This window comes from Acomys minous, assembly GCF_964271855.1.
Source record: "Acomys minous genome assembly, chromosome: 2".
Taxonomy (NCBI): domain Eukaryota; kingdom Metazoa; phylum Chordata; class Mammalia; order Rodentia; family Muridae; genus Acomys; species Acomys minous.
In genome coordinates this window covers 100,869,008-100,889,518 of record NC_140484.1, presented here as the reverse complement: position 1 = coordinate 100,889,518, position 20,511 = coordinate 100,869,008, and the positions used below count along the sequence as shown (strand labels likewise).

Here is a 20,511-nt window from a genome sequence, read left to right as displayed (position 1 = left end):
TAGGGGGCCCGGCCTGGGACCCCCTCCATTTCCCCAGGGCTCAGCCTTGTCTCTTTGTGAAGGTCGTTAATTCTGGAAGGAGGGTAAAGAATCACAAAGCCTAGGAAGACTGGGACTGAGAAGTCTTATCCTACCCCTGCTGCCCACATTGGCTGGTGAGACCCAGTCACAGAGCCCCCATCTCCTGTCCTGGGGTGCACCAGGGTGAATCTGAAGCGGTTCTCCTGTGGGTTGGTACGGAGAAGCTGGGAATACAAGATAGCACTGGGAAAGGAAAGCTAAAAGGAAAAAAAGCCCATCTGATAAAGCTAGACACGCAGGTAAACAGTATGATGGGCAGGCCATAGGAGCCCATCAGAGAAAAGGCGTGGTGTAGACACTGTCCTGGGACACGGCTCAAGTGGGTGCAAATAGAAAGGCAACATGGCATCTGGGAGGTGAGCCCTGTACCTGCAGGGGACATGTCTGGTAGGGACCTCTGATGAATCCATGCATATTCCTTAGCTCCGTGGACGTGGCCTGGCACCATACCCAGTGATAAGGAATGACAGGCGTGATACATGGATGTCTTTGGCCCCATGCTTTGCGGTACATCATACAATGAAAAATCATTTGTTATCGTTACACTGGGCCAATATTTGTCTGGGAAAAAGAGAATGTGGGCAATGAGTTACCTGGTGTGGAACATTTATCAGGATTTATTGGAAGTGTGGTATCTGCTAGTCTAAAGAAAAGAATTCGTTTTATGTTGCAGCAGCTTTGAATAAAATCCTATAGATTTAAGTGAATGTTTTTCTCTTTAGATATTTTATATCCAGGTTTTCAATTGTTTTTTTTATCTCCTTTCTTCTCAGGCACTGGCAAATCTGTTCTTTTTTTTTTTTCTGTGTAGTTGAGAATCTCATATTTTTTCCTGCTTTACCATTGTTTTTCCAAGTTCTCCGAATACATTTGTTTCCTTCCATGACCCTTAATTTTCCAAGCTATTTTTTTTAACATATTCAGAATTTCCTGACAGTGACCGTTATTCTGAACTGCACGTAGTATGACAATAAGCTGTAACCCCCAGCGAAACATAACAAGTGAGTAGAGGTGGGGATGGAAATTGTGACCAAGCCTTGAAGATTAAGGCAGCTTGAGTACTGATGGATGGGAAGGAATTTCCAGGGTCTTGGAGTGACACAGGGACTTTCCAAGAGAAAATTTGCCCTATAAGGGAAGGTGGCAAAGCACATTGCCACAGACTGATAACTGATAACCATGTGTGATTTTCAGATTATATGTATTGCTGTAATTCACCTGCAGTTTCGTGGAAATTAAAGAGTCCTTCAAAAACATTTCCTTTGTGTGGATGTGTGGGTGTGCAGGTGTGCGTGCGTGCGTGTGTGCGTGTGTGTATGTGTGTGTGTGTGTGAGACACATGTACCATCCGAGGACAACCTTGGGTATCTGTTCCTACTTTCCAAGTTGCTTAAAACAGTGTCTCTAGTGGAGGGAGGGAAATTGTGCTTGGGATGTATTGTTGAGAGAAGACTCTTTTTAATAAACATGATACATATACATCGTATGCATACACATACAAACATACACACGTAAATATGTATATAGGAATGAATGACAGTGTCTCTTGTTTGTTTGTTTGTTTGTTGCTGTATACACCAGGCTGGCATCCTGTGAGCAGCTAGGCATTCTTCTGCCTCTGCCTCCCATCAGCACTAGGATTCCAGACACATACTACCTTGCCTAGCTTCTCACATACTCTGGCAAGTCAAACTCATATGCTAGTGTGTACGAGGCAAACCCTCTACCCACTGAGCCATCTCTCTAGTGCTCTTTTTCTTTTTCTTTTTTCCTTTTTAATCATTACTTTAAAAAATTTGAGGTAATCCATGGTGTCATTCGTGGCCTTGGTCAATGAAATGGTTTTAGCTCTAATGGTAAGTTTTCAGTGAAGCTACTTCAAACGTCCTTACTATATCTTACCTCGGAGGCCAAATGGCGCGTGCTAATGGTGAGGCTTTGTCTGTGTTCCCGTTTAGATCAAGTTCGACAGCGTGGAGGTGTGTGTATGCTGTGAGCTGCAGCACCACTCATCCGGATGCAGCAACCTCGGGGAGACACTGAAGCTGAACCCACTGCAGGAAAACTGTAATGCTGTGAGGCTGACCTTGAAGGTGAGGCTGGGCGCTGCCTGTGCCTGCATCTCTTCTCTCTTCTGAAGCCAGTGGGGGAAGATTCATTAGCATATAGATTCCCTTCAGTTCGTGATTGATTTAGGTTGGTTGGATGCTCAGGGACCATCCTTCAGGAAAGAGGACTGTAAAGGGCTGTAGATTGTCATTTGGAAGCTCTGCTTCCTGGTCCTTGTTTCCATCTTCGCTGTGTCATTTTCCCACCCCTGGACAGACGCGGAGTTGGATAAGAATGGCTGAAGGAATGAATCACAGATAAGGTTGCCATGGCGTCTTCTGTTTTCCTCACAGTCTCCGCTGTAACTCCATCAAGGGTTATTCATTTTACTTTTAAAAAGACATTTAGGGCAGGTGAGATGGCTCAGTGGGTAAAGGCCCTTGTCACCAAGATAATGACCTGAGTTAGACTCCCCCTCCCAGGGCCCATGTAGAGGAAGGAGAGAACTAACTCCTGAAAATTGTCTTCTCTCCTCCCCGTACACAGTGGCACGCTCATGTGCAGCCACCTACGAATAGTAAATAAATGAATAAATGTAATTAAAAGAAAGAAGTCTTATAATCTCCCATGATAATCTATGCTCACACGAAGCATCTGATCTTTTATAAAGGAGGCAGAGAACCCAGGCATGATGGTGCACTTTTAATCCCAGCACTCAGGAAGCAGAGGCAGGTGGATCTCTGTGAGTTCAAGGCCAGTCTGTTCTTCATAGAGAATAACAGGCCAGCCAGAGCTACACAGTGAGACCCTGTTTCAAAGCAAATGGGGAGGGCACATGGAGATGCTATCTGTGTTATTCTCCCCTCCCCCCCCCCCCCCGTCTGTCTTCTTACAGGGGTTGTTTTACTGAAACCCAAGCTGTTTGCCTAAAAATAATCATGGACAGTCAACCCCCACCCCCCATCCCCACCCCCACCCCCGTCTTTTCCTGTCCCTCAGTAAGTGGCTGAAATGTTTGAAAAGCTGTGTTACAATCACAGGACCTCTTGGTTGGTGGTGAGACTATGCTTACAGTATGTGGGGAGTGCTGGTGTATGGCAGAAAACAGGGTTTCCAAGGACCACAGGCTCCAAAGACAAGCGCCTCCAGCCTGGGGAAAAGGAAGGAAGGTGGGACGTATCTGTGTTTAGTCTGTAGGCATTTTGCCTACCTGTCTTGTCCACATAGAGAAATGGGCCAAGCTCAGTGTCCTGGTACCCACCAAAGTGACAGCCTCAGTGAGACTGGAGGAAGCCAGAATTGCAGGTGTGTGTGTAGGCAGGGATGCTTTTTCTGGGACTAACTGTCTCTTGTGGTCCTACATTACATGCCATCGTAGCACCCTACATGCTGGGGACTGCTCAGGAACAGTGCCCAATGCCTGCATGGCTGTTGACAACCCACTGCAACATGGATGGGCAGGCATTGCTAACTGGAAGATCTCATTCTGATGCCCTCTAAGTGACTGCTCAAGCTCAGTTGTGCTCTCTTCCCACATTTAAAGGAACATAATCATAAAGAACAAGAATCATAATCATATAAAGAACTGTGTAGCTCTGACTATAGTGACACTTCCTGGGAGAGCGGCAAGCTCCCAGGGAATCTAAGGCTCTGAGGACCACTTGCATGTATCAATCAACTTTCTGGAAAAAAAAATGTCCAAGTAATCCACTTGGAAAAGAAAAGGTTTAATGTATTACATAGTTTTGGAATTTCAAGTGTGCAATCAAATGATGCCTTCTTCTCTGGGCTGTGGTGAGCCTGCACGACAGGTGGGCATGAGAAGACCATGTAGTGGGACAAAAACATTCATCTCACCACAGCAAGGGAGTGGAAGCAAAAGAGGAAAGGGCCAGGCTCCCATAATCCCATGGAGGCCATCTTCCAGTGACTAAGGACTTCTAAAGTCTTGCCTCCTTAAACTCCTAAGGTCTTAATATTTATTGTATGTACAAATGTTTGCCTCTGTTTGCCTGCTGACCACAGAGGCCAGAACAGGGTGGGGTGGTAATCATAGATAGTTATGCTGTTGTGTAAGTGCTGAGAATTGAACTCTGGTCCTCTATAAGAGCAACAATTGCTCTTAACTGCTAAGCCACCTCTACAGTCCCAAAGACCCATCTTTTAACAGTGGACCTTTGGCAAATAGTTAGCCAAACCATTCTGCTGATTTTATTATTATATTTTATTTTATTTTTAGCAAATGGGTTATGTAGAGCATTTGGTCTGTTGCCCCAAATTCCTGGACTTCTTGGAATCTTTATTCAGTGAGACCCAGGACCCACTTTTGTGAATGCTCTGAGGAGATGTGAGTTGAAAGGAAAAGATAGTTTGGGGAAATGATGCCTTCTTTAAGGTGCACGCTCAATCCCAGGGTGGCCTGGACTGTGCAGTCTTATTGCCGTGTGCTGTTCTATGCTTTGATGAACAAAGGTAATGGGAAATGTTTTTATGGATTAGCCAAGTGAGGTCAAGCGATTCAGGTCAAAGCTGGCTAGCCTAGCTGATTGTTTGAACCTTGCTAATGGCTCCTCCTCATGTAGGTACAGATACCCAGGACACTGGTAAGAGTTGAAGGCAAGATCCAGGCAGGGCAGTGCACACCTTTAATCCCAGTACTCAGGGAGGCAGAGGCAGAAGGATTGCTGTGAGTTCAAGGCCAGCCTGGTCTACAAAGGAAGTCCAGGACAGCCAAGGCTACACAGAGAGACCCTGTCTCAAAAAACAAAACGAACGAACAAAACAAAAAACAACAACAACAAAAAAAAGAGTTGAAGGCAAACGCAAAGTTCTCCCAAACTTCTTATTGATCTTAAAACAAAAAACAAAAACAAAAATCTCTCAAGGTAGAGGCTATCAGAGTTGATGGATGGCAGGAGGCTCAAAGGAGCCAGGGTTGATGATCGAGGTGGGAGGGACTTGGGATTAGAAAAGGAACCTTGCCCCTGCCTGCCCCGCCCCCCTGGCCCTTCCCCCCTCCCCCCCCCAGTGAAGGCCGCTATAGGGAGTAGTAGCGCTGGGATGAGACCACGCTTTTGCCTGAGATCAGCAATATGGAGACCACGGGAAGTGAGTGTCTGTCTGTGGCTCATTGCTGAACTCGTTCCCTAGGTCTTTAGCATTTCCATATACATTTTAGAATATGCTTGTCAGTTTTTCAGGTGGTCCTGCTGGGATTTTGATTGAGATCATGAGGAACCCAGACGTAGCTTTGAAAATGTCTATTTAGGTTTTCTTTTATTTCAACAGTGTTTATCATCTTCATCAGCATGTGATTTTCAGTTTATAGATCTTCACCTGTTTGGAGTTACTTGTCCTTTTTTTCTATTATTGGTACTATTTTCACAATGCTTTAGAATCATCTCTTATTGTTATGTACGAATTTGGTGCTTGTTACTGACCTTGTATCCTGTGATCTTGCTAAACTCAGTTAGTAGGAGCAGGGTCTCTTTGGTAGCTGGTCCTGTGGCAACGCAGAGGCCATTTTACCTCTCCTATTCTGTCTTAGCCACGGCTCCCCAGACCCAGCAGGGCCCTTGTAGACACAGACCCAGGACAGGGCATTTAACTGTCTCACTTGACTATGAGCGTTGAGAAATCTCATAATAGGCCGTGCCCAAGTTGGAGACTCCCAAGATTCTGACAGGGAAGCTCTGTCCAATACCAAAAGCTTCCGAATCAAGGAAACGGAGATTATAACTCTCAGAGGCCAGAGGATGTGGGAAGCCAGTAGTTAAGGTCTCAGAGTTAAAGGTGCTTGGAGTCCTTTGATGTCCCGGGCAAAAGAGGACTGAGAAAAGGCGACTTCGCCACCTTCAAGTTCTGTTGTGTCTGAGACTCTGGCTGATTAGAGGATGTCCAGCCACAGTGAGAGTAACCCTTCCCATTGGGCCACTGCTTTGTGTGCAGGTCCCCTTCACAGACCCGCCTGGTTCTCTTGGTACCCTTCATCCAGTCTAGTCAACTCCTAAAATGATCTATCACACACTCCAGGATGGCTCATTCTCTTTCCTCCCCCTCCCCCCTTTTTTTTTACCGTAACTGGAAACTCCAGGACACGGCTGAATGGAGGTGTCAAGGCCTCACCTTCTTTCCCTGTGGTTGTACAGCTTAAGCATACTGTTTGCTCCAAACTGCTCAGCGATTCCCATCATTGGATAGTGAAGTCCATTCTGTCCATGAGAAGATGTTGTATTTTGCCGGTCACTTACAGCATCTATGTAGGTCACCTGCTCACAGAAACCAGGCTCTCAAAGCACTAAATACTATTCATCTTTATCGATGTATTCCAGCAAGCAGTGAACATAGCTAAAGCTCTGGAGTTCAGACCCATCCTGCAGTCTATTTGTTTGTTTGTTTATAATAGTTTTTTTAAATCTTCTGTAGTTTTATCAGTGGTGTTGGATGTCTGTGTAACTATCCCTCGTCTCTGGATTCTGTCTATGTGAGCATCCTAGGGTGGTCTCTGGGTCTTGGACCACTGAAGGGAAGGTTTTTTTTTTCCCTTCAGTTTAAGCATATTCAGAGATGCAGCTGTTGCAGACAGGCCCTTAGGTCATTGTTCAGTAAACAGGTTCTTGAAGTTTAACAGGACAACCGTGTCAACCATGTCTTAGGACATCTCTGCAAACATGCTTTGCAACCCTTTGCTTTCTTGAGATAAGACGAAAGGGATTCAGCTGAAACAGGCAGGAACACAAGCAGAACCCAGGAATATTTTAACATCTTAATTCTACAGCTACACTCATCCTGTAGCTCTCGGGCAGACACCAGCCAGCTATACAGTGCAGGGCAGCGGCATAACAGAACACTAACGGTTTAGCATGGGATCTTCTCTTCCTCTTTGGTCTGATACTCTCATCTTTTGCAGGCTGATAACACGGTGATTAAAAACTGACTTCTCAGTGGTGAGCCAACCGTGCCTCTCTTAAAACACCCTGCAGTCACTTTCCTTTGGCTATGTTGATGGTCCTGTGTGTATTAAAGCATTTTTCTCTCCTGTGACTGCATTTTTCTTTTTTCAAGACAGGGTCATGTAGCCTAGGATGGCCTTGAGCTTTCCGCAATCCTCCTGCCTCGACCTTTGGACTGCTAGAATTACATGTACGAGTCATAAAATGAAAACTCCTGGCGGGCGGCTGTTCCCTATTCCTAGCATTTCCACCAGGAAATCTGTCTGCGCACTTAACCTGTGTGCTCTTACTTACTGCCCATCCTTTCCACTGCAGCTGGTGTCTGGCTGTGTTTGTCCCAGGCGAGTTCTCCTATCTCTCCTCAGAGGCTCGGTCTTTTCTTTTAGAGTTGGGTTGGTGGCCTTATGACCTGCAGTATACATGTGCTCAACGTTAGCTGGGATTCTGCAGTGCCCAGTGTTCTGTCATAACTGGAAAGCGGTGCTTTTCCCAGCGTCCTCCAGCTTATGGAGCATATGGAATCCTGTTTGGAAGATTCTGTCTCTGCCAGTCTAAACTGCCCCCCTCCCCCAGCCGTTCCACCTGAGAAGATGACAGTCTTTTTTGTTGTCGAATATTTACATAGGGAAAAATTCCAAAAATCCCTCTAACACCTTTTCACACTTTTAGGTCTTTTATGACCATAAATGGTATTTACAACTCTTAAGTCTGGGGCTGGAGAGATGGAGGACTTGGATTCAGTTCCCAACACCCACGTGGTGGCTCACAACCAGCTGTGACTCCACTTCCTGGGGGTCCACACCTCTACTGACCTCTGCTGGCTCCTGTAGGCTCGTGGTGCAATGCATATGCTCAGGGGCATGCACGTATACACAAAATAAAATTAATTAAATTTAATTTTAAAAATAAATTTTAATTAATTAAATTAATTCCCTCTACGATGGAAACTGAAAATTGTAGACGGCAGCTGTCCCATCAGCTGGATCGCCACAGGAAACAGAGCCTCCTGCAGACTTACCCAAATTGGATGAATAATGTGAATGAAAAAATAAGATTTTGTTAGGGGATCTTTGTTACTGCAGCGTAACCAAACCCATCTTGCTTCCGTCTGCCTGGCCAGTTACCTGCATGGTCTTCCTCATTGTCCATCTTTTTTGTTAGAGTTGGTATGACAGTTTGGGGATGTGATTTCAATAGCGCTTTTCAATGATTATTATTATTAGTTTCACTAAGGTATGTCTTGTTACCATGTGCCTGTGTGTATGTATTTAGATTTTGCTTTTTTTTTTAAGACAAGTCTTTTTTTTTTAAAGGATTTATTTCTATTATTATGTTAAAATATGTTTCAGTGTGTGGATGTGTGCCTATGGGTGCAGGTACCTGTGGAATCCAAAAGAAGGTGTCAGATCCTCTGTGGCTGGAGTTACAGGCAATTGCCAGCCACCTGATGTGGTGCTGGGAACCTGACGTGGGTCCTCTGCAAGTATAGTGTGCACTCTTAGGCCCTTAGCTAATGAACCATCTCTCCCACCCCACACGCATTTCATTGAAGTATGTATTTGACTTTTTTCCCCCTCCCTAATTCAATTTATTTACAACAGTGGCACCTTTTGTGGGCCATTTTTAATACATATTTCACAACTACCATTTCACTCTCATTTCAGACAGCATTTTCCACTCCAGCTCACTCTGTTTTTCTGAAATCTCTCTCCCTTCTGCCCCAGAAGCACTGCCTTTCCCGCTGCGTGCAGTGTGATGCTGAACCCTGGCAGCCCCCTTGCCCATCTTCGTTTTAGCCCTGGAGCCCTTGCACCCCGGGCTGGGCACTTGGACCGCAGCTGCCGTCTTCACCCTTTGTCTGGTCCTTCCTTCCCTGGCGGAGCTTGTACCATTTCAAGCCTTTCTTGGATCTGTCTTCTGAGCCACATGGCTACATCAAAGCGCTAAAGCAAGCAGAATCCTGGCCCCTTGATACGAACGCAAGCGTGTGCTCTTTAAGTAGGCTTTCTTTAAGACTATTTTTATTTTCTTTTTACAACTACAGAAACTTCTTCCTCTGAGACACATAAATCTAATCTTACTGTTGATTTGTCTCGTAATTACTGGTTCAGTCATTTTTAACATGATGTTGCTGTTGAAAACTTAAGACATGCCAGGATGGATAACTTCCTCCTAGGAAGCAGGGGTCCCTCGGCGGGGGGTGGGGGCTTGTGTTGCTTTGCTAGTATTAAAGTCTCAGAACAAATCTGAGTGGTGGAGGAGTGGGGTCACTCTGCACAGGACTGATCTACACTGATGTTCATGGGAGCCCTGTTCAGCCTTTGAAGAGGCCTCCTGATACTCAGCAGAGGAGGAGGAGAAGGAGGAGGAGGCTAGAGAAACACTTCCTTGATTGGTTTCCTTGATCTCTCCGATTAGGTCAGCAATCGCAGTGGGTTCATTGATCTTCTGTATCCTCTCATTTGAGGTCTTACCTGATTAGTAACCCTCCATGTCTAAAGTCTCCATATTAAATTATAGATTACCCATCCTTTGGTAGTTAATGAACTCAGTTGACGCTGGTAAATCCCACATAATTGGCTTGGCAGTCAAAGAGCTTTGATTTTGGTAGTGTTAGAATGAACTGGTACTGACTTAGTGAGGCATGGCTAAATGCTTGTTGCCTGAGTGGTACCAGGCATTCGTTACAATGAAACTGTCTGCCAGCCAGGGAAGGTGCCCAGGGCCATCTCTGTGGCTGATGAGGAAGGGACTTGGAATCCAGAATAAGATACAGGCATTGAGTCTCATCCTGTGTACAGTCTTTGCTTGTTTGGAGGCTCTGAAGCCCCCAAATCTTGCTGCCTTTTGCCGTGCCTTGCCCTGCCCTGCTCTGCTCCGCCCGTGATTCCCTCTGAGGCATTAGTAGAGAACCCTGGAGGCAGAAGCCATCTCTCTGAAAGGTATTGACAGTCTCTTAAAGAGAAAACCGCAGGCCACAGTAAACTGGTTCTCCAGCCACCAAGGTGAGGACAGAACAGAGCCAACAACTGACAGGGAGCCAGAACCCCATTGTGCCGGGCTGGGGTTCTCGGATCTGTACCTACAGGAGCATTGTGACATCCTACTGCCCAGGTGCTTGTTGTGTAGGGGAGAAGACCACAGCCTGGGAGAGTTTGGGAGGGACCCCCTGGGTCCCCTGAAATCTAAGCAATGAGCAAGTTTCCTTTGTGGGTCTCAGTGCCCCACAATTCCTTCCACTGCCCCCGATAAAAAGGCATTTCTCTCTTGCTGTTTCTGTTTCTCTTTGAGGCACCTCCTCCTCCCTTTCCTGCTCTCCCATGCTCATTTAATAAACCTATATATATAATATATATATTTAAAGGCATTTCATGGTAATCAGAGTTCCCAGTGACAATGGTGAGTCACTACAACTGAAAAAAATTCAAGTCTGTGGATCTTTCTAGATAAAATACCATCTATTCTTTTGTAAGACAAGATGATGAAGACATGGTAAGCTTTTTAAAAAAAAATAGTGTTAAAAGATTGTATTTTCCAACACAAACCCAACACAAATCTGTGCCATTTTCAATTCAGCATTAACATAAAAATTTAAGGTTATAAGAATCAGAATTAATTAGTGGAATATACATCATGTGCTGTACTGTACTTACCCCCCCCCCAAAAAAAAACAACTCCTGGCTAACTTCAAAAAAGTCATTGTAGTTTTACTGTAGTGACTATTCCAATTCTAATTCAAAACAAACTAGAAAACCATGTTTCATGTACCTGATTTAATTTATCAAGCTACACTAAACCAAATCACCAAGGAAAGCTAACATAAGGGGAGGAAATCAATGTTCCCCCAAGAAACCAGTGAGTTCCTGAGCGCATGTGTGCTCTTACCTTAAATTCAACCAACTCCTGGGGGGGGGGGCAGTCTAGGGACGGTGCAGGTGCACTGTGGGAGAAACAGGTGAAATCCATCTTTCCTCACAGGAATCCACTGTGTCATCCTTCCTGTTGTCTGTGGCACACTTAACATTCCAAGGTCTGGGGACAGGGGGCTGTCAGGGCTTAGCAGAGTACTGGTAGTTGGTGCTCAGATCTCGTCTGCACACTCAAAAGTACCACAGTCTCTCCAGTGTTGCAAAAAGGGGCTTAAGGGAGGATCTGTTAGCTGGAGCAGGAGGCTGATGTGAGTAGAAAAAGTGTCTGGGCCCAGCTCTGGGAGAAGCACGGCTCACCTGGAAATGAGAGGCTATTCTGAGGGCTGTTCCTTGTTTTCAGGGCTTGCCGTTAGGATTGGACTGGGAGGAGACTGGGATGTGGAGAGGTAAATATACTGTAGGAAGAACTGGGCAAGAGGGAGGGAAGGGTGGGACCCTCCAGAAGGCAGCACGGCACTGGTGGAAGGGTGACAGAAAGCACAAAGTGACTCCCGGGAGTAAATTGCATGAACAAAATATGCGCAGTTACTGTGTATGAGTCACGCCAAAAGAAAGCGCTCACAGGAGAGTGAGTGAGTGAGTGTGTGAGTGAGTGAGTGAGTGAGTGTGTGAGTGAGTGAGTGTGTGAGTGAGTGAGTGAGTGAGTGTGTGAGTGAGTGAGTGTGTGAGTGAGTGTGTGAGTGTGTGAGTGAGTGAGTGAAGAAGGAAATCATAGAATCCAGAGGAAGGGAGGGAGAGGAGGGAAAGAGAAAGGAGAGAGAGGGAGGGAGGGAGAGAGAGAGAGAAAGAGAGAGAGAGAGAGAGAGAGAGAGAGAGAGAGAGAGAGAGAGAGATGTATTCAGAGCTTTCTTTGGGGCATTGATATGATTCAGCAATCAGCAGGCAACCGGTTACAGGAACTTCCGAGGAATAATGTAATCACAGAAGAGATGAATAAAATTATTGTGTGTGGCTTGTTCTATCAAGGCCCACAATGGAAGTAGTCAAATTGAGAAGGGTCACAGGAGAAAGCCAAAAGCCTGTGGCGTGAGACAAGCTGTGTTTAGGGGTAAGCTACTTATGGACAATGAGACCTGATTTTTTTTTTCTTTTTGGCTTCTGAGTGGCTTCCTTTGTGAGCTAGCATACACAGCCCTTTTAGTACATGGTGTTGTTTTCCAGCCTCAGTGAGGTTAGTGGGGGTCGGGGAGCACGGTGAATTTCATTATTTTCATTCTAGAGGGGAAGACAAAGGGCTCCATAATGTGCAGAGACAGAGTTGCAGTCTCACAAATGGTGGTAGGTCTAGATTTCTGGCTTCCATGCCTGACTTGGTCTGTCCTCCACCCCCGGGTAATCTACTTGCTAGAGACACAGTGGTGCCTGGAGAGCTGTGGCCGACCTGTGGCTAGCCGAGGAGGCCTTGCTGCTCAAATGTATAGGATGCCTCCAGCAGCCCCTTGTCCCATGCACCTGCTGGCACATCTGAGAATCAGTTACCACACACCCTACCCTGAGCATTGATTAGCGAGTTCAAAACACACACACACACACACACACACACACACACACACACACACACACCATGAGAATAGTGTAATAAATAGCTCCAAGCTTTGCCTACCTGTGATGCTTGTATTGGTATGCTTCCTGTTGCTATAACAAAATTCTTGAGACCCAGTAACTTATAAAGCATAGAAGAAGCTTATTTCACTCATGGGTCTAAACACTGGGAGGCCCAGAAGTATACCGTTTGATCTCTAGTAAGGCAGAGGGTATCACATTGATGAGACAGAGCAAGCAAGCTAGTTCAGGTCTCTATTTTTATTATATAAAGCTGCTAATACTGTCATGGGGCGGGTTCTACCCACAAGGCTTCATCTAGTCCTAACCATCACCCCACCCCCACCTCCCCACCCCCCGCCAAGGAACCCACCTCCAACTCCCTTCAACATATGCATTTAGGGTTAATTTTAATTATTATTATTTTTTTGTTTCATGCGTATGTCTGTGGGCTTGTGTGGGTTTGTGGACACCGTGTGTATGCAGGAATTCACAAAGGTCACACGAGGGCGTAAGATCCCACGGAACTGGAGTTACAGATGGCTGTGAGCTGCCATGCGGGAGTGGGAGTGGAACCCAGGTCCTCTGCAAGAGCGGCAGGACTCTAACCACTGAGCCACCCCTCCAGCCCCCATGGAGGTTAAGCTCTAAACAGAGGAACTGCAATGCCCTATGACATACCCAGATGAAGCCCCTCCCCTCAGTGTCCCCTTCTCCCCTCCATAGCATCAGTGAGTGCCTAGAAGCAACCGTTGTTGTGAGGTGACTTTTGCTGACCCCTCCCACACCATCCGCACAGCTGAACACGGCACTAAAATTCACATAAACATTCACCCATTAGCGGTGCGATGAGCGACTGGCCCTTTCTACCCATCTTCTTGCTCTGACCTTTTGCCGCGCCCCTTGTGAGTGAAGCTGACTCGTTTCCAGTTTCTCTGGTGGGCGCCCGATAGCCACGTGCACTTTCCAGCACAGGGTAGATTTTTCTCTGGCCCGAATGCCTGTGGTGGGCAAACAGTGCACCTGCCAGACTTGTACTCTTGCTCTCCATGGCAACTGCACTGACTGACAATGTCGTGGTCCTTGGAAGGAGTGTCTTTGCTTCAGGGTGCTATCACTTTACACATGACTTGTGGCTATTTGTGTCTCTACTCTGAGCATAGTCATTGTTCCCCGGTAGGCAATTTGTTCTTCGGTCTAAACAGTTATCCTCTTCCATTCGAGCATCCCTATGTCTGTGCCTCACCCTTCCGCATTGTTTGGGTGCTGTTTGTCATAGAGAAACATTTAGCTGTAAAGCAAGCAAATTCAATTTCTTTGTGATTGCCATTTTTTTTGTGTGTGTTTTGTTAAAAAAAATTTCTTATCCTGAACTCATAAAAATGCCTAGATTTTATGTTTCAAAACTATGCCTTTCACATCTGGGGCTTTACTTTGTATATGTTACAAATACTTATCTAAGCCTGAGACAGTAGCATGCGTCTACCATCCCAACACTCAGGAAGGAGGGTGGGGCAGGAGAGTTGTGAGTTCAAGGCTAGCCTGAGCTACATAATGAGACCCTATCTCAAATATGCATATGATTTTAGTTTGTTTTGTCTGTAGATAATCACCAGCTGTTTCAAAAACAATCTTAGCCTTCTTGTTTAAAGATGTCATGTTTCGGTTTGTTTGTTGGCTGGAAACTTTACTGAGCACACCCTGCTTTGGCAGGTTCACCCACTTCCTCGGTCCTGTGAGTCCTTATCTCCGTGTTGGTCCCTTCCTCATTTGAGGTGACTGTAACTCAGATGCAGCCACTTAGGTTCTAGATGCCTTTCACCTGCAAGAGGAAGACACTGCCCCCTGCACCCCCCCCCATCACCGCCCTCTATGGCTCCACCCTGTGGTAGGTCTGCCAGTCATTCCACAACCAGAGATGACTGAGACACTTCTCACAGATGAGGCTCCCCAAGCAGGCGAGCTTTTTAACAGGTTTCCATTTGATGGAGTCACAGAAGCTCAGCAGACGAGCAGGACTCTTTGGGATTGGTACCCATCTTCATCCCTTAAACAGCTCCCAAGTGGAACCGTTCATCTCAGCTTTTGCCTGTCTCTCCCCAAAACAAGCATCATCACTCCTGGTGGCTTAGGGTAGACAGCTGGGTGTTGTCACTACTCTTACCTTTCTCTTCCACCTCTTTCTCCTCATCTCTTTTCTGTGCATCCTCAGGGCCACTGTCTACTCCCTCTTGCATTGGGGTACATTGCTTTTATTCTAGCTACTTAGGAGACTAGGGCAGGAGAACCATTTGAATCAAGGAGTCCAGGTATGGCCTGGCAACATTATGAGACCGTGTGTGTGTGTGTGTGTGTGTGAGAGAGAGAGAGAGAGAGAGAGAGAGAGAGAGAGAGAGAGAGAGAGAGAGAGAGAGAGAGGGAGGGAGGGAGGGAGAGAGAGAGAGAGAGAGAGAGAGAGAGAGAGAGAGAGAGGGAGAAGCTGGGGCTCCGGTGGAAGCCAGGAAGTGGTGTCAGAGGGAAGAAGGAAGGTTGGCTAGATTTGTTAGGGGAACAGATCTTCCAGCAGCCGTGGGGACAGGCCTAAGCTGTGCGGCTCACATGGGAGGCCAGGAGCTGATAAGGCTGCAGCTTCAGAAGCCACAGCAAAGGAAGAGGAGCGTAGGAGTCGATTCAATAAATGTCGCTCCACCATCCTTCTTTTGTTTTCAGAGACTTTAGTTACCCCACAGTCAACCTTGGCCCAAAAATATTAATTAGGAAAGTCCAGAAGCAAGCAACTGAAAGGTTTTAAACAGTATGCCACTATGCACAGCATGGTGAAACTTCATAGCATCCCACTCTGTTCCGCTGGGAATGCGAGCCATGCTTTTGTCCGGTGCATCCATGCTGTGTACGCTGCCTGCTCAACAGTCACGTATGCCATCCGGCTTATAGGATCAACTACTGAGGGACCACAGTTCAGGCAGCCATCATTTCACACACCAGTGGGTCCAAGAGCAAGAGTAGGTGATGCTGGCCACAGAGGGAAGCAGGACGTCATATCCGTGGGCTCCCGACTTCCACTGCGGGGCTTAGTGTGGACCTTCCACAGACACTGCTTCAGAGAGGAGACCAGGAGGCAAGCAGGAGAAACATTCCAAGGCCTCCTGGCCTGACCTCAGCAATGAAGTGCCAGGGTTATCCATTGGGTGGTACCAGCCCTTTCTTGGCCCTTGGTGGTTTTTTGTTACCTGTTGTGTGCTGTAGTGAGATGGGGGGTGGGGGTGGGGGGTGGAACACACCTGACCTGAAGTAGGCCCCAGCTGCTCTCCCCTCCTCGGCCCCACTCTCAAGCACAGGCCTCCTTGCCTGAATTTGCTTCCATGCTTGGGCTGGGCAGATCACTCAGTTGTTAACAGGGTTGCCATTCGTCAGGACCTAATTTCACTCCCCTCTGACACAGATGTTGGCCCATTGGGGTAGCACAATCCCGCTCTGGGGACATGAGGCAGGAGGATGGCACTGGTCAACATTGGCCATCTCCAGGTCAGCCAAAGACCCTGTCTCAAAAAATAAGGAGAGTGATAGGGAAAGATAACCCAACATTAACCTCCAACCTACACACACACACACACACACACACACACACACACACACAACTCACACATACACACACATACACATACAATACACACATACACACACAATACACACATACAGACACAATACACACATACACACACAATACACACAATACACACACACATACACACACAACTCACACATATACACACATACACATACAATACACACATACACACACAATACACACACACACACACACACACACACACACACACACACACACACACACACACACACCCCTCACCATGATCCTTAATGCCTTGCTCCCTGTATCCCAAAATGAACTGCTATCTGCTTTGGCCCCCAGTGGGCACTGAAGAAAACTGTCCGGTCAGGGCAAATGAGGAAAGAGGCATGCCGATCTCTTTCAGGGAGTGTGAGACTACCAGTTAAATAGATTGGGAATGCTACTTCTGGTGCTAGACATTTGCCAAGCACTCAGGAGGCAAAGGCTAAGAAGATCACGTAAATGATGGGGTGTGTGTGTGTGTGTGTGTATGTGTGTGTGTGTGTGTGTGTGTGTGTGTGTGTGTGTGTGTGTGTGTGTGTGCTGTCACTGTTTCCCATGAACGCCTCTTCATTCTTCTTAACTTCCACCTTAATCTTTCTAGGCTTTAATCAAACTGCTTTTGCTTACACTTCACCTTCTCAGGGGTAAAACAAGTCACCAGGAGACAGAGCATTGAGGAGACAGAAAACAGTGGATAATGAAAGGTGAGGGGGCGCCTGGCACTCACCGGATCATTTGATCAAGAGGAAAAGAGGAAGACAGTGTACGAGTCAGGCCCCGCACTTTGGCTCCATGTGGTTTTAGTCTATTTTCTGTGGCTATAATAAAATACCTAAGGCTGGGGAACTGATAAAGGCTAGGAGTTAATTGTCTCAAACTCTGGAGGCTGGAAGTCCAAGAGCCTGGTGTTGGCACGTCCCTCATTGGTAAGGACCTACTGCTAGGTGCTGACAAGGTATGTTGTAGTGCCAAAGGCCGACCCAGTTGTCTTCTGTGACAATTGGCTCTGGAGACAGCATGTTAACTCACTAATCAATCTATGCGTGCTTAACCTATGCATGGCTATTAATTGCCTCTTATGGGTCCCACATCTAACTACCTCCCAAGAGGGGGATTGCATCTGGGTAGGTTTTGGTGGGCACACTGGAGCTGCCCAGTTGTCTAATAATCAATAGTACTGATTGACTTGAGCATCGGATGGAAGGATGGAAGGAGCTTGTAAATTCCTTCTCATGTGCCTCTGTTTTTAGACCTTTGCACTCGGGTGATTAACAGTTTGCAGTAATTATAGGTAATGTTTATTGAGCCGTGCTGTGTGCCAGGCATTGCTGGAAGCACACTTCTGAACTAATATTACCCTTGAAACCAGGCTGCAAGAAACCAGCATTATTGTTCTTATTTAGCAGATGAAGACCCCGGGGCGCGTGACATTAAATCCCAGAATCACACAGCGTGCGAAGGTGGAGCAGGGATTCCGGGCCAGGCAGGGTAATTGCTCAGCTACTGCAGCTGCGGGGGAGAGGCTGGAACAAAGCAAAGCCAGCAAGGGACTGATTCCCTTCTGAACTTGTAAAATAAACTTGCTCATCCTTGCATATGTTCAGTATCTTAAAAAAAAAAATACCTGGGAACTAGCAAACCATGTTTTCACGTGCTCCATCCTGAGCATGCGCTCTTCCCAACAGAATGCTTCCTGATGGGTGTGTTGCCCGTGCTGAGATTTCAATGTGTTGTGGATTCTGCCTGGGAAGTAAATAGCCACTGGCTAAAGTCCGTACTTCACAATGTAATGACAAAGCTCTGTGGTTTTGAGTTTTGACAGACTCCTTGGAAAAGGCAATGTGTCCCTTCACCCTGGGTGCCTTTCTGTTGTTGTGTGAGGGATAAATTGTCATTTTGACATGGAGGAAAAAGTACACTGCCTCTTTGGTGAAATGGACATTACTGCCCAGGACTTAGGAGGTCACAACTCCTAAACCAGCAGCAGGCTAGGTCGGCAGGTGTCTGTGTCTTGGAATTCATGAATGTGATTTTACTAATATCCCCACTTGCAATTTTTTTCTTCAAGGGCAAAGGCTACATGTCCCCCTCAAAAATGTTTGAAATAAGCCCTATTATTTTCCTGAGTCTTAAATATTCTTCAATCATCTAAATAAAAGAGTGGGATTTTCTTTCTATTTTTGGCTATCGAGAGATTAATTTGAACTATAGGGTTTCTCTCTTATGAATAGTTATCAGTTGCTGCTGTAATTGCTAATGAGAGACTCCAAGGCATGCTTTAAAGCAATTAAAACTCTGCTTCCACTCAACAGGAACTTAAACACAGGAATAATCGCTTCCACCAGAACTTCCTGGAAGCCCCACATAATGGCTACAGCGGAATAACCCAGTTGTCATGTCTGCTTTCTGGGATGAGTTTATGGATGAGTTTCTGAGTTGACTGAAATCAGTCCCTCTGTGACAGTCAATCAAAGAGACAGGAAAATGAATGGCCCCCACCCTCCATCGTGGCATAGCCTTCCCCCCCCATACCCAGACCCCTCCCCCCCAGTAACAAGCATCTTGATGGCCATGGAAGTGGTCCCAGGAACTGGTGTCTGAAGTCTGCGCTGCTCCCAGCCTCACAGATGAGGAAGTCAAGCCTAGAGCAGCAAGGAAGCTCTCAAAGCCACACTCCCTGGAGTCAGAGAGACGGATGAGGGAGGCTCCCTGTCTAGGGGGGCTCTGTGAAACATGGCCAAGAACTGAGTCCCTGGGGGACAGGGGGTGGCTACAGTGCTGTCTTCTGTCACAGTCACATAGAAATGAGGCTAAAGAATTCTCAGTGGTACTTGTTCAGTACTGAGTGCTAAGTCACTCAGGCTTGGTGAGCACTCAGGTATAGGCACTCCTCCTACCCGTCAGGTTGTTGGATGACCCAGGAGTGGATGAGGTCAGTAAGTGAATATCCTTCCTAAGCTGGGGACCAGGGACCAGAAAACTAAGCCAGTGTCCAGTCCTGGCAAAGCAGGAGGTCTCCCTGGGAGCTGCTCTATAGAGACACAGGAGAGCGCAGAATGAATCCACAGTGGCTGGCCACCCTTTGCAGACTATAGCCCGCAAGAGACTGAAAGCCAGCTTTTGCCGGAGCAGGCCCAGTGGTGCTTAGGGAGTCTGCATCACAGCAGGCAAGAGTGGACCCGGGTGTCAAGTTCTGCTTAGAGTGTGGAGGTTCAGCTGGTGGGCAGGTGAGTCAGAGCACCAGACATACTTGACCATGACCTTGAAAGGCTGTGTGAAGGAAAAAACAACACAGTGAAGACTCCGGTCTCCTCAAGTGGGGTTGGGGTGTGTCAAGAGGCTTTTGTACTCATATGTGCTAAGGGTTAAACTGCAGAATGTCCCAGTAGACTTTAGCTAAACAGGTGAAGTGAAGTCTCTGAGATCAGCAGTTTCTTCAGCTAGGAATAATAACTTGCTATCCAATAGGAAGGGGCTTAAACTTAGGGCCTCGGAACCTAACTGGTGTGTAAACACCTCGTAGGAAACATCTCTAGCATTCGCCTTAGGGGAAGACACCCTTCAAGTCTTCTCTACCTCAGTTTACCCAAATTATAAGACTCCCCCCCCCACCCCCCATAAACATTGCTTCCCTTGACCTCTGTGTCAGTCTTATAGGTGTGGACCTGTAATGTCACTGGCTGAGAGGGAATACTGCCACCTGAGTCCTCCCCTTGTCATAGTTTCTCTGCCTGCCTGACTTCTCTCTGCTTTTAAGGCCCAATCCAACTGCTGCCACCTCTAGGTGTTCCACCTGGTGCGCTGTCCTCCCCATAGCTCTCCCATGGGCCCTTGCTCCCCTGTTCCCACTAGAGGTTGGATATTGGGGCATCACCAATGGCTGAGGAGCCATCTCCTGCCAGAGTGCATCAGACAGTGGAGAACACCGTGTCATCCCAGCTGTCCGGAGTTCCCACCCTGGAATTAAAGGAGGCGGGACGAAGGGAGACTGAATTACTGCAGGACTGCCCTATTACACAATGGATCTCTGCTCCTCACTGCGAAATGAAGTCAATAACTAACGAAGGGGCAGAAATTGACTGCTTTGCCTAATTCTGAAATCTAGAGAGAGCCCAGCCTGAGAGCCATGGGCTGAGAGGGCTGACTAATTGAGTTCTTCAATATTGACATTTTCTTTCAGTCGTGCCCAAACGTAATTGGCCTTCAATTCCTTAGCAAAACAGGTACATTCAAGGTTGTTTTGAGAGCAAACATGTTGTGCCTCTGTGCGTCCCTGGGGTATTATTTGGCAGTGGGAGATGGCACACAGTAATAGAAGGCAGTG

At 46.8% G+C, this 20,511-nt stretch overlaps 1 protein-coding gene across 3 annotated transcripts in view; it reads left to right on the top strand.

Moving 5' to 3' along the window:
* Positions 1-20,511, top strand: part of ENTREP2 (endosomal transmembrane epsin interactor 2) — a 423,337-nt gene that overhangs the window by 348,892 nt on the left and 53,934 nt on the right. For all 3 annotated transcript variants that reach the window (XM_084765592.1, XM_084765593.1, XM_084765594.1), the window contains one exon: positions 2,040-2,174. In XM_084765592.1, the coding sequence (XP_084621718.1) occupies positions 2,040-2,174 (135 nt within the window). The remainder of the gene's footprint in view (positions 1-2,039; positions 2,175-20,511) is intronic.